This window comes from Tetranychus urticae, chromosome 3, assembly GCF_039701765.1.
Source record: "Tetranychus urticae isolate SD_2017Ah chromosome 3, NJAU_TeUrti_SD_1.0, whole genome shotgun sequence".
In the NCBI taxonomy this organism is placed as follows: Eukaryota; Metazoa; Arthropoda; class Arachnida; order Trombidiformes; family Tetranychidae; genus Tetranychus; species Tetranychus urticae.
In genome coordinates this window covers 21,552,423-21,566,963 of record NC_142960.1, presented here as the reverse complement: position 1 = coordinate 21,566,963, position 14,541 = coordinate 21,552,423, and the positions used below count along the sequence as shown (strand labels likewise).

Genomic DNA, 14,541 nt, shown 5'->3' with positions numbered 1-14,541 from the left:
CTTAAATCACCCTCTGTGAGCAGCCGAAGGCTTAAGCAACTTCGTTACCTTCTTCTTTTCCATCTCATCATTACTCTGATCTATGAAGTTATCTGGACATATTTCTGTACCATTGGTTATAGAGAGGACATTGAAAAATATGATACCGATGAGATATGGAAGAGAGAATTTTTCAAAGCTACTAGAAATTTCTTCATCTTTACCGAAATTTTAAATTTTCTTGTCCTTTGTGTTGGTGGTGTGGCTACTTACAAAAACCATAGGCTTCTTCTTATTTGTTTTATTCTCATGTTCCTGATGGAGTGGGGCTTCGAGCTGATTGGCATCTATGCTTCGGGTGATTTCAATATATTTGTCTACAAGGTTATTTGTCAGGTCACAAAACCTGGCCTACTACTTCTCTCTCTAATCTATTGCTGGGTTATGCAGGAATCAGCTTCTCAATGAGAGTCATTCAAAGATAGATCGGATGGCTAATGGAATGGTTCTTAAGCTGTCGTATACATCAATTAATTGCGAAAACGATTAAGCGCCATAATTGCATACATATCTGTCATCCATCATAATCATTGTCTCTATAATCATCACCAACAACACCATTGATATCACCATCGTCATCATCATAACCATCCTATCCATTATTTTTAAGCATAATCATCTTCGCAAATTGGACTGAAGTAAACAGACGGCTCACAAGAATGCCAATTGATGACCTCAGACACTTTGGATGAACGTTTTTTTCTATGACTGTCTTTCTTTATATATTGTACAATGAACGAATCATAACGAATCAATTTTGTAACTTAGAAATGAATTTCGAGAAGCGACAACCAATACCATAAACCAAATGGTTAAATTATAATCCATTAAATATTTAAGTTTATGTCGAACCAAGAAAGTTTGATTCCTTCAATTGGACCGTTCAAGACTTGAACCTTGATGATAAATGAACAGCCTGCTAGTATTTAGGACTACAGGGGATAACGAGTGTATACATCTCCCTAATAATTAACATTGTTACCTGGAAATTGTTAAATTTAATTGGTTCTAACCTTGAGATAATTATCATTTCATAGGGCAACATCAGCTATTCAAATACATCTTTTGGTCTATGGTCATGTTGATAGGGTTATTTAATCGTGATCATTAGCAAGGTTTATCAATGGGAATCACTGCGATAAAACCTTGAGATGAAATGAAAGGTACTTCAACAATCGTAATTAAAGAATAGCACTGGATAAAATGATTTTATTGAAGGCAACTAAACCTGATTGCTGCGGAAACACTTGTTGATGGTTTGCGTAGGGTTATAATGAGACTGGCTGATTAATCTCGGATAAGCGTATTAGCTTCAACTGAGTTATCTTTTACTAATCAAACTCATGCTAATTGATGATTTTCACGCTCAAATTGATGAAATATAATACTGACCGTATTAGTAATGAAGGAAATTGAAGCTTTAAATTGAATGTTAATACTAGACAATTTACCTGTAGATTTACATTGGTTTGTCAGAATGATTTAATATTTTTTCAGCAACTCACACACATCAATACAATTATTATAAGTCTATATGAAATAAATTTATTGAAATATTGATTGGAATTAACGATAACTCTGGCGTTGATAGAGTACAAAAGTGTAAGCCTACTGTTAACCACATTATTGTTGATCGCTCATTTTGATCAATACAACTTCACCAAAAAGCTCATTATCCTTACTAATTATGATTAAGTTTATTATATTTTCGTGTCTCTTCGTTTCTCTCTTTCACCAAGGTTTATCCATTAACCAGGAAAATGTTGGCCAACACTTAAGATTTAAAAGATCCAATAAAAATGTTGGTTCCGTAACAAGTGGACAACCAAGTACTTCACCTGTTGCATCTGGTACAGAAGATGAATCGTCCGAGGGCTCTAAAAATCCATTGAAAATTCTTAGCCTCACAGTGGGACAATTGGCGAACATGATGTCCAATAAAGGCTACGAACCCGTGCTTACATCAGTTATTGACCAACTACAAGGAGCACTCAAAACATTAAAGACAACAACAGATGAGGCTGTTGGCAAACTTCTTAATAGTGAATCTTCATCTAAAGCAATGAAACTTTTAACTTCCACTGGTTCTAAATTATCTAACATTCTTGCAAATCAAGGAACATCGACCGGACCTTCATCCGTCTTGACCTCAGTAACTAAATGATATCTAAATATTAATTACCTTAAACAACTATGGCCATCCTTTGATAAAAGTGGAAGATTTTAAACTGACTTCTATTGCCATTAAATATACAATGTATTACAATCTTTGTTCAATCTTAGTTAATCAATAAAACCTCAAATTTGTCAACTAATTGATATCGGTAAATTATTTCAGTAGTTTTTGGTCAAATTAATTTGGTAAGTCAATAGAGATGTGGAAATGTTGAAGTGCAACTTGAATGTAAGTCACTTAAGAATACTTTTAGCTCAATTCGGTAAAATTTACAAAAAACAAGATAAATCAATCTCAAGTTAACGCTAATTTATCAATTGACTTGTTATTCATCATTCAAATATGAAACCAGAAGCTACCTGAAATAATCAAACAATAGATTAAGCTGATTCCAATAGCAAACGCATGAAATTATCTTTTCAATAACAGATGTAAACCAAAGGTAAATCAAATGTTACGATTGACAGTTAAATTTTCCTCTTAAATTTTGCTATGTGTGGATGCAAGTTTCAGACATTAATAAATCTCAAATTTTGATTGAAGAGATAATTACTATCATTTTGAATTTGATTTTAGCAAATAGTGAATACAAATACAAATTAAGGTTCTATGTAATTTATTTAAGATCAATTTACTGATTGATAGATACAATATCGAGTAACAAGAATATAAAAAATCATTTGTGCAAGTTTACATAGAAAATTTTTGGTTTCCAAAATATTATCAAGCGTTTCAACTGTGTGCGCTAACTTGAAGAGAAGACACTTTTGTAGTAATTGTAGATGGATGAAAGGAAAAAATGCTTAAAACAAAATTAACATCAACATTGGTGTGTGTTTAGATCATTTTTCATTTAGATGCATGTAATAGAGTTCAATCTCTCGGTCACCTCGATCCTCGAAGATAGGCTGGAAGTTTACTTTGAAGACCAAAGAGAAACCTTCTTTGCGTGTTGGTGGGACGAAAGTTTTAGCCTGATTACTAATAATCCAATCAGGCACTGCTGGACTGGCACTATCTGGACACATAAGGTTCAATAAACGACGATAAGTATTATTATGGATAGCATGTTCCCGACTTATGTTGAAATGAAATGCGATTGGTGTCAAATTATGAGTTTTACAGTGGTTCAACCATAAGCTTCGAGAAGCGTTATCATTATTTATATTGTCGATGACAAGTTTGACTGTTTTACCGGAATTGGCTTTAATATGCTTTTCAAACTCCCGTTCACATTTCTCCATGGTTTTCAACTCATCACGATTTATACGGTAATAATCTTCCTTTGCTAATCTTTCAGTGAAAAATGTTGATTTACCTGCGCCAGCTAAACCGACAAAAATGATGCAATGAGAACCATTAGATGAGACTAGATTGATTTTATTCAAAACTTCGTTGAGATTCGCAAATTTAGATGATTCTTTTCCGTTTTCATCTAATTCGAGGAAAGGGGATGCCTTGGAATCACGCAATGCTTTTGGGTTGAAAGGAGGTAGATTATGAAGGTTAGGGCTGATATCGCCAATTTTTTTCGGTCTTTTCCCAACTCTAAATTGTTCAGGTGTGAGAAATCCAATTTGATTGTTCATAGCAAAAAGTATATCAGCACAGCCTAAGAGAAATGAAAGATCATTGATATAATAAATGAATGCCGAATGATTAGATTAAAATCATATTGAAATGAGTATTAATTGTAAGCCTTACTATGATCCTTGTTGAGTGCACTTTTCCTTCCTGCAGCATCACCAACAAAAAAACTTTCCTCGAGGTTAATATCGATTAAATCATTATAACAATTCTGCAGTAGATACCACATCCCTGGTCGCGGTTTACGATAAATATTATCTTTAAGAGCCAGAAAGGCAATAGAGGGAACACCAATTGCGGCAAGACAAGATTCAATTCGTTGTTTAACATTATCAATTGACATATGACCAGTTGATACACCTTTCTGGTTGCTAAAAACTACAAAACGATGGCCACCATCAGTACTCTTTTGGATCAAGCCTGGAAGAGATTTGTCCCAAAGTTTCCAATCACTACCATCTTTAGGGAATTTAGCCCCACTTTTAACGCTGACAAGGGTTCCGTCGAAATCAAAACAGGCGATTTTAGAACTTGGTTTACCTCCTCCTAGATAATGGTATATTTGAACAGAGCCTTCATCTACTTCTTCCCAATGAGACGGCTGTTCACTTTCCATTATTTTTTTAATAGGAGATTCCAATTTAGGCTTCTTTGTTGGTGTACCATTCACTGAATTTTCACCATCCTCATCACAAGATTTACGAATAGCACTGATTTCATTATTATCATCTTTTGGTTCAGATACATAGGCTACTTTATCAAATTTGACTTCATACTCAAAACCAGGCCCTTTGATAGTTTCTCCTTCTTTTAGTATTCCGGTTTCATTTGTTTTGAGATTGGTTAGAAAAACAAACCAATTGGATATTTCAGCTCGCAATTCAACTTGATATAATTTACGAGGACACTTGATATTCTTTATCTTGGCTATCGGATTACGACCAATCATCATTTTATCTCCTTCTTTTATTTTTAAATCAGGCACATCAGAGCTTTTGCTAACCAAAATCACAGTTAACGATTCATTTTCACGGTTCATTGTCTTTTGGTAGTTTATCCGTCTTGGACAGTTGAAATCAATATCACCGGTAAAGTTACAATCGCAAGAAATCTTTCTAATAAGTAGGCATAATAGTTTATCAATGACCAAGAAAATAAAGATACAAGCTGATTACACAAAAAGAAAGAAGCTATTAAAGATAGAAGAAAAAGAATCCAAATGAGTTGTAAGAGCAAAGACAGCAAGTATGAGACAAGTACATGTTATTTTTTAGGAAAACTCACCGAACAAAGCTCGATTAAGATGAAACACTAAGTCAAGTGATTAATTGGCGAAAATAATCCTCTTAAATAACATATTAAACGTAAAATAAATTTTCAGAATAAAGATAAAACTAAAAAACAAAACAAAACAAAACCAAAATGTAACACCAGTGAAGAGTCTGTGAGCTCAAGAGTCTAACAAAAAAGTCTTATTTTCAACCAACAGATACCGGTAAAAGTTAAAGTAAAATTGGAGGGAAATTAAAGCAAACCCAACAGAGAAGGGAATAACATATTTCTCATAGATTTTAAGGTTTAATTTCAAACAAAGTTAACAATTAAAATAACCATTATTCCTTGATTAGATTTAACCAACAAATATTATATCTCAACAAATAATCATAATAATGAACTCTAAATGAAAATGAATCGGAGTCAACAACATTACCAAAAGATTGGAGTTGACTTTTTCACCTTTGATTTTGAATTTCAATCTCTACATCTTAATTGTCGTCGTCTCATTACTTTTTCATCTTTTGTCCACCATCTTCTTCCTTTCATCATGTTTCACAAATTCGCTTCCTTTTTTCCCTTTCAATGGGAAGGTTTGAACAACAACATGAAGTAGGATGAGATGGCGAACGCAAGAAATACCAAGAGGGAGGAGATGAAGTTTAGCTGTAATAACACAAGCTGATGTTTGTGATGATGAAAATGATGATTAGAAGAAAGTAAAAAAACATGAAGTTTGGTATAAACGATAATAGTACTGAACTGACCAAGAACGCTTCATACCTTTTCATAAGCAAAATAAGTTAACATTATAAAAGCCAAATAATCAGGTAAAAAACCTGACTATATTTATGCCAAGTAATTGAGTTTGTCCTCATTGAGAGACTATCCTGATCCCTCTCTTTCTCACTTTAATCATCATCCTGATCCTCAATTTTCATAATAATCATCCTTTTAGTTTTCATTCAAAATATCCATTCAAGTTAAAGTCTGATTCCTTTTCCGTGAAATCCAACAAATCCAGTGAAAGTCATTTGTTTTTATTCATACAACATTAAATTTACTTCCAAAAGGATTTTCTAATTTATTTTCGAGTTCTGTATTGTCCTTACATTTAATAATCGTGTCCATTGATTGGAATTAGTGGATTTGCTGGCAAATTTATATCCAAGTGATCTACAGTTAGGCAAAATGGTTGACACATCAACCCTTGAGTCGATGTCGTTTGCCAATGAGACGTCATATTTTTATGATGGATCCATTTCAGACGGAATTGGACATTTTTTCAGTAAAATACGATTTTTATTTTATTTGGTGTCACCTTATGAAACAATGTATCCAAAGCTTGAAATGGTTCCTCGATATGTGGTTGAGGTAAGTTAGTTTATTGTCAAATTTAAGATCAAAATTGAACCAACGTTCAAAATGTAATAGAGCTTCAGTGTCTTTGATTCTGGTTAAACATTGGTTAGCAACTCAAAGAAGCTTTTTTCAACTTAATCGCGTCCAATTGCTTAGAATTGTTTAATTAGCCAAAATGAAAATGTGATTAGTAATTGACTGTACAGTTGGATTATTCAACCTTTCACTTGTCCTAAAATGAATTTGCGGTGAATCAAAATAGGGAACCAGAAATTCCTCTGAATGAAAATCTAAATTTCTTGAGACGAAATTTTTAATATTGTTTCGCTATTCAAATGCAAGATTTGTAATTAATATGGTCATTAAAGTGAAACAATTTGTTGTTTTATCCGGAAATGATTAAGAAAATTTTAATGCCCAGAGCAAAGTATTTTGTTTGTGTGTTTAACTGGTTAACCCAATTTTTACTCTCAACCGGTTAACTTGATCTGTAGGCAAAAAGTGATATCCGGTAAACTGACCAGAATGTTAAGCCTAAAACTGGGTTTCATGAATAACCACAGAATCTATGAATAATTTAAATTTACTGATAATTGTTTCTCAATTTTGTAGATGTTTCCTTTTTTTGTTTTAATGGTTGTTTTGGAAAACGCGGTTCGCCTGGTGACTCGCAGAGGATTGGCTAGAACCAATGATTCCATAGCATCTTTAAGTTCAGGAATATTTCAAGAATGTTTAAGGTAAATTGTTGTTAACTGATGTTTACTTTTTGTTAATTTTGGTTAGTAAATGAAGGACGAGAAACAATCAATATCAATTGTGACAACCTTCTGCCAATTTTAAACCGATAAATCTATGATCATTCCGAGACCTGTTTACGTATAACATGTGTTTCTAGTATTTTTTTTGTATACACAGTGTATTGTGTTTATTTTTTCAATGTTTATTGCTAATTGTTTATTCTGTGACTCTTCAGTTGATACGTCTGCATTGAAAATATCATCAAACAATTGTACAATGTTTACAATTAAATTGATTGATGTAAATCTGCTCATTGAGAAGTGTTCACTACTTGACCATTATTCATTGTAGTCTGTTTTGATAAAAGGGATCAACATATTGATACTGTGAGTGATCACAACTGATGATGATCATGATGATTTCCTTCAACTCTCCACTTTGGTGTGTTAACAAACAAAACAATCATCTTAAGAGTGATTGACAACATCATAATCAAATAGAGAAAACTGTAAAATTAAAGTTAAATTCAATTGTTTGTATCATTTTCCACTTCTCAAGCGAACCTTACAAAAATATTGAACAAACAATTTTTCTCTCCATTTATCATAGTTTCTAAATCAAATTGTAATTTCTCAGGTTTACCACAGATTAATCTAAACTAAATAATCAATTAGCTTGATGAAATTCGCAATCTCAGACCATTATTCGTGTGCCTGGCTTACATCGCTACTGGCTTGCTGTTAACTGTGATTCTCAACACAACTGGATATTTGACACTCACAGTTGCTTTACTTTTTTTCGTAAACGTATTTTCATCAACGTTTTTTGCTTATAATGGTTAATTAATAATTTAGAATAGGAATTAAGAAATATATTGTTCGCAGTCAATCTGAATCGCCTGTAAATCATAGCAAGACCAAGTGTCCAGTGTGCGTTATTTGAAAAGCAACGCCTTTGACTAATACAGAAACCATTTGATTGTTTTTTTTATTGGTATTGATTTAAGAATCAAAATCTAAATCAATTTTTTTGCACAATAATATTATTATTAGCAATTTAACAATAATGCGTAAAAAATGTTTTGGTTTGGGTCAGGAAAACATGCTTTACAACCTGGTTTTACATTAAATTGAGCTTGTTTTGTTGGCTTTTGTTTAACTGAAGACAATCAAATTTCACAATTATAAGTAATTCTGGCTTGTATTTTTAAGATGCAATCCTCATCACCCTCATTATGCTTATTTCATCGTCACCGTCATTAAATAATGCTTGTTGCTTCTGGACAATCAGACAACTGCATTCAATTTGAAGAGAGTCCAGTAAAATGGTCAAAAAAAATGACGAAACATCAAAGAATGGTAATGATAACGATGTGGATGATGTTGATGTTGATGAAAGTGAGAAAGTGAGGTGAGTAAAAATAACCGGTCCCTCAGATGCTGATGGAGAAGATGAAATGAATGATATAATATTTGAGGAAACATGGTTAACAGTGAAGAATCAGGTCAACGGCTTGAGAATCAAGATTATATTCAAATTAAAGTTGAAACCAGGAATAAATGAAAGTTTCATTTACATTACTTTGTTTATGACGGTTTATTGTTAATATTTTTGATTAGTTGGAATCATGTATCTCAATAAGCAATTGAAAATTGATAAATCAATACTGATAGTCTCAACATGACAGCAGCGAAACTCATCTTCAGTCCATTCCAAGTAATCCAGCTATTGTTTCTGATTTGAACACCATTTCAGTTTATCACATCTCAATCTAATTGTTGATTAAATCTGCTTCATGTTGTCAATTCATTTGGTTATGACTTTTATCCTAAATGTTTGCGTTTGATTTTTTAAGTCCATTTAAATCGATTTCTAATGCTTTTACTGAAACACCATAACTGTTGGCCTCAAAAATTAATTGATTAGTATTGAAAAAAATTGACTTAATAGCCATCCAATGGGAGAGAGTTGATTAAGACGATGATTAATTTTTTCTCGATTTAGATGATTCAAGCCATGTTTTCGCTTTCATTTCCCAAACCAGGTCAATATTTTTCAAGACTGATTAAGTTTTCAGTATGATTAGTTCAAGTTAGTCCAGTTTAATGGTGTAAACAGTTTGATTGCTGGCTTTAACTAATTGGTCAAGTTAATATTAACAACAAATCCAACATCTATTGTAACATCAACACCTTATTCTTTGGTTAAATTAACGTCAAATCCTTCGAATAAACTGGCTCCAAATTGATTTCCAACATCAACAAAAAATGAGCATTTCTTTCAGTGTAACTCCTAAGCCTGAAATATAAGAAACAGAAGGTCATTAGTTTGACCATTAAAATGGACAATTGTTACATTTGATTGTTTCAAGTTCTTTAATTTTACTCGTACAACAAACTTATAACTGACGTTTAATAAACTTACATTTTCTATTTTCTTTCTTTCCCAAAATTTGATTTGCCAACAGAATAAAAGTCCGAAGTATTGAAATTATAATGTATTGTTTTGTATATGAGAGGTTCCGCATAACAACACTTCCATGGGACTCGTTATGGACCTGGTATTTATGTTTCATAGCCATTGATTTTGGCTTCTATTGGGCTCATCGAATAGCTCACGGTAAGTTGTAAAGAGTTGACAAAACAGGATGAAACACACAAATAAGGAATAAAAAAATCAGCTAGAGTTAAATTTGGCTTGAAATATTGATGAAAAATCAACCCTTTGATGGCTTTGACTCATTTATAGCACAAATTGAACAATAAATCAACATGATCATTTTTCCAGAATCAGCTTAACCATTACTGTTATTAATGTAATTTATTCACAATTTCATCATTTTATTATTGTTGTTTAAAATATTGAAATACACAAAAAAAGAAACCATTGATTAGTCAGTTACAAGTCTGTAATTTTAGCCTTAACGGATCTTATGCTTATTTAGGTTTTGTTTTGAAATGTCTTCGCTTTCACTTTAGGGATCATTAACTCATCAACAATTGACCGTTACACAAAATTTTACAAAAATATTTTTAATGATCTTGACCTATTTCATTGTTATTGTTTGATTTTTATTTTGAAATTTAATTTAACCTTTTCCTATTTTTTATTGTAATTGATAATTCAACCATTAGAGATTGCATTTATTTGGGCAATCCACCAGAATCATCACAGTGGTGAAAATTTCACTTTGGTTGCTGCTCTTCGTCAAGCTGTACTTCAACCTTTCACTGCATGGGTAAGTTAATCTTTAATATTTGAGTGAATTTGTTGAGGTAATTAAAACACCATTTTGTTGTCGTAAGCTTGTAAGCTACTAAATTACTGGATTAATAAGTGTACCTCTTGAAATCATACTTGAGCCAACAGCTTCAAGTGAATATCAATTTTCAACAATTTGTTGTCAGCTGATTTTGCTTTGATTTTAATCTAACTTTTCATTTTTTTCTCTTTCTTTTCATCTTATTTTTTCAGTTTACTTATGTTCCATTAGCACTATGTATTCCACCACCAATTTTCTTGGCCCATCTTCAATTGGGTGAATTATTTATGTTCTGGGTTCACACTGAAGTTGTCGGAAAGCTTGGACCTCTTGAATACATTCTCAACACACCAAGTCATCATAGAGTACATCATGGTAATTATCGATGTTACAAAGTGACCTTGTTTGATCTGTAAAACAATTAATCACTCAAATCAGTTAGATTTAGCTTTGGCGACACAAGTTTACAATTTAAATTAGCTGTTAAACTTGTGTTGATGCATAATTTCTTAGTGTTACTCCTTAAAACTTTAAAGGTAGAAACGTTATAGACAAATTATTACAATGTTTTATTTCAGCACTTTATTATCTTTCAATTATGATTACAAAATCTTAAAGCAAATATTTAATCAATTTTAGTGACAAATTGTTTTATCATAAACTTGTTTCACCCAAAAAGCCATTTTTCTATGTTAACAACGTCAATACGCTTAAACCATTTCCTTTGTTTTCCCTCGTTTATAGCTCGCAATCCAAAGTACATCGATAAGAATTATGCTGGAGTTTTAATTATATGGGATCGTATGTTTGGTACTTTCCAAGAAGAAGATCCAAAGGAACCAGTCGCCTATGGATTGGTGCATCCTGTTGAAAGTTATAATCCATTTTACGTTCAATTCCATTCATGGTATTTCATGTTCAAGAAAATGGGAGAAATGAAAACATGGAAGCATAAAATTATGGTGCCTTTCATGGGTCCAGGCTGGGAACCTGGAAAGCCAAGATTAGGACTGCTTTCAGATATTCCAGAGGTAATTCAGTTGGTCAAATCCTGCTTAATCCGTCTAGATTTTAATGGGTTATAGAATGGGTGCAACTCTAGCTGAGTTGTATGAAAATAATGAATTTATCATTCGTGTCATATTTGATTTTCTTGGCTATTTTTGATATCAAAACGCTCATTTATTTAATTTTTACCCATTATACTTGTTTTGTCATTTGAATTTGAAACAAAGAAACTCACTGTCTTTCTCATCTTCCTATCATTTTAGATCAAACATCCTGTCACATATTGGGATCCACAAATTCCTCTATTACAAAAGATTTATGTTATGGCTCATTTTGGTCTTTGTCTATTGTTTTATAACGAGCTTAACCTTCGAAAGCATAGTTTGACTCAATTCACAGTCACTTGTGGCATTGTTTCCCTTCTTACATCAATAACCACGGTTGGATTCTTACTGGAAGGAAGGTTAGTATTTGATATAAAAAATGAGTGTTTATCCTAAAAAGCATTAATTTATTCAAACGATCATTTTATTTTTTTAACTTTTCCTCAGGTGGTTCGCTTGTTTCCCGGAATTAGTTCGATGTTTAGCTTTCCTTGCCGCTGAACGTTATCTTCTGCCAATTGCTGCTCCACTTGCTCATTTCGGTGTATATCGAGAAATGGTCTTAACTGGTATTAGGACCGCTTTCATGGCATCCGCTATGCTTTGGGCAATTGTTTCCATTCATGTAATCTCCAAGAGATTCCTTTACAAAAGAATCAAATCGATTACCAAATTTATCAAATTGCAATAAAACCAATGAGCGGATAACGAGAAACGATCAATCGAGCAAAATCAAATTGAAATCATTGAAATTTGTACAAGAAATGCAAAGATTTACGTTTACTTGGAATGCGTCATTTTTGTGTTTGCTAAATTGTAGCAAAATGATAAAGAGAATTGCGAACTCTCTATTGATTTTCAATGTGTAAATTTTGTAATATCACTTTGTTTTAATTCATATTCTTGTCGTTGGTTTCTTGCTGATTAATTGTTGTAGATATGTTTACTTTGACTATCACTTACAAAGTAATTTAAATTGAAACCAAATTGCCATCAAGGCAATTTTGTATCACAATTATGTAAAAAAGAGTCAAGAAAATATTTTCTCTAATTAAAATCGATTGATCGACGTCAATGAGGAACTCTGTTTTCACTTTTGAACCAAACTACCAATCATTTTATACAACTTCATTTCAATCACAGCCAAAAAACAGATTTATGTTTTGATAAAGTTGTTGGTCTGATTCTTTCAGAATATTAATGAATTAAACAAACATTATCTTACAGAAGAGATTGCAATACTTGAAAGCTGTAGATTGAGCTATCAATGATTTTTGATTGCTCGTTACAATGAATGGGCCTCATTAAAGTTGATTAAACAACATTTTCTCATTACTTTGATGAAACAATCTTTCAATGAACCTCAATTTCTGGTTTGATTTGTCACCAATTCCAACACTTATCAAGTATATCATGGACTGGCGGCATTCTAAGTTTTCCACAGCAATCATTAATAATTATGGATTGACTTTTCAATGCTTTTGTCTTTTACAGTTGACTGAGTAGGTCTATTTTCATCTGTGTAACCAACTCCATGTTACTGCTTAGCTGAAATTGGGTCTTTTACCTTGCACCTGACCTCAGGTCAAAACTGGTTTAGTCCTATAATCTGGTTGTTTTTGTGAAAAAAACAATTCTGTATCTTGTAAGATTGTTTTAATTTCGGTTTGAAACATCTCAACTGTTGATTTTAAAGTTAAGCGTAAATCAAGTGAAATTAATACTTGTTCAAATGCAACAACGGAACAATTTAGATAAAAGTAAGTTGATTTTCATTTCAAGTTGAAGAAATACCCTTTCACCTTTCATTTTATTCAGCTACTTTCAAAGTGAAATTTCTAAATAAATACCATGACATAGCTATTGATTGGAATGATAGTAAATATGATTACAAACCGCAACAAGTATTCGATCAGGTAAGTAAATTAGATTGTATTCAACAGCAATGCTCATAATTTTCATAACTCTTCATCTAAAAATTATAGCTTGAATCAATCACAGGGATCAAGAGTGAATTTACCCTCACCATTATTCGGCATGTAGTCCAAGTTGAGGGCGACTGGCATCCTGCTGATATCCTCAAAAACACTTTCACGTAATTAAAATTCTAAAATTTATCTACAATCAGTTTAATCAACAACAGTAAAGTGCTAAATAACTTGGTATTTTCGTGTAAAACTGACATTTTTCATTGATACTTAACAGTTATTAGTTGATTGAAAACCCAATGTCTGATCAATAAGTTATATCAACACGAAACTCTAAGTAGCACTTATTGACATCTGTATTAATTGATTATTGCTAATCTACTTCTTCATAGTTATGGAAGCAGAAATGATAGCTTTGATGGTAGAACTTTTCTTGATGGCGAACGTTTTCATCTCGTAATAGATATTTTTCATGACACATTTCTTGTCAACCGAATGGTTATTCATTATCGCCTAATACCAATAAGCCAAGTTCCAGAAGGAGTATGTAGCCAATATGTCTGTCAACATGTGGAAACTGAAGCTTTCTTGAACAAGATAAGAAATCTTGTCAATGACGACCAATTTAATCTGGAATTTTCTCAGCGTATTCAAGCAGTTGCAGGATTTGGGACAGCGATTTGGCGTCAAAAAATAGATATGATCTACAAAGAATACAATATAAAACAATATTATAGAGCGGTTTGTCATTTTCATCATCGAAGCCATAATAATAGACAAGTTGATCTTTATCTTAGAACTAGTGGATAACTAGCTTTAATATACCTGGTATTATTTCAGGTAACTTTCTTAAGATTATCTTGCATTTCGTATTATACAATAATCAATTTGAACTTTTATTTAACTTTTATTTAACTTTAAGCGTTTGAATTGTGTGCTAACAATTTGTGTTTAAAAAGTTTTTGATCAGGTTGATTTGATTGATCCTTTCATCGTAAATTACCCTAATTAAATAAACACTATTTAGATAATGATTGATCTCAATGATTTTTCATCTGC

At 32.2% G+C, this 14,541-nt stretch overlaps 3 protein-coding genes and 1 long non-coding RNA gene across 5 annotated transcripts; 2 read left to right on the top strand and 2 right to left on the bottom strand.

Annotated features, from left to right (window-relative positions):
* Nucleotides 1-2,814: 2,814 nt before the first annotated feature.
* Nucleotides 2,815-5,233, bottom strand: PNKP (Polynucleotide kinase 3'-phosphatase). 2 transcript variants are annotated; one of them, XM_015932486.3, is made up of 3 exons: nucleotides 5,087-5,233; nucleotides 3,920-4,992; nucleotides 2,815-3,827 (listed from the first exon to the last, which is right to left on the bottom strand). In XM_015932486.3, the coding sequence occupies exons 2-3, from the start codon at nucleotides 4,839-4,841 to the stop codon at nucleotides 3,058-3,060; spliced, it is 1,692 nt and encodes a 563-aa protein (XP_015787972.2). In that variant the 5' UTR covers nucleotides 4,842-4,992; nucleotides 5,087-5,233; the 3' UTR covers nucleotides 2,815-3,057. The 2 variants fall into 2 exon arrangements, with proteins under 2 accessions (XP_015787972.2, XP_015787973.2); XM_015932487.3 differs by having other exon boundaries at nucleotides 3,920-4,969.
* LOC107365017 (alkylglycerol monooxygenase-like) lies at nucleotides 5,037-12,629 on the top strand. Its single transcript, XM_015932482.3, has 8 exons — nucleotides 5,037-6,451; nucleotides 7,052-7,179; nucleotides 9,648-9,799; nucleotides 10,315-10,418; nucleotides 10,655-10,817; nucleotides 11,187-11,473; nucleotides 11,714-11,913; nucleotides 12,002-12,629. The coding sequence occupies exons 1-8, from the start codon at nucleotides 6,269-6,271 to the stop codon at nucleotides 12,243-12,245; spliced, it is 1,461 nt and encodes a 486-aa protein (XP_015787968.1). The 5' UTR covers nucleotides 5,037-6,268; the 3' UTR covers nucleotides 12,246-12,629.
* LOC112539136 (uncharacterized) lies at nucleotides 8,134-9,746 on the bottom strand. Its single transcript, XR_003082763.2, has 2 exons — nucleotides 9,605-9,746; nucleotides 8,134-9,478 (listed from the first exon to the last, which is right to left on the bottom strand). It is a non-coding gene; the product is annotated as an uncharacterized LOC112539136 (long non-coding RNA).
* Nucleotides 12,630-13,024: 395 nt separating the features above from the next.
* LOC149093602 (uncharacterized) lies at nucleotides 13,025-14,520 on the top strand. The gene is made up of 4 exons (XM_089268837.1): nucleotides 13,025-13,314; nucleotides 13,373-13,470; nucleotides 13,540-13,649; nucleotides 13,875-14,520. Exons 1-4 carry the CDS (start codon nucleotides 13,287-13,289, stop codon nucleotides 14,290-14,292), a joined length of 654 nt encoding a protein of 217 aa, XP_089124963.1. The 5' UTR covers nucleotides 13,025-13,286; the 3' UTR covers nucleotides 14,293-14,520.
* Nucleotides 14,521-14,541: the final 21 nt, after the last annotated feature.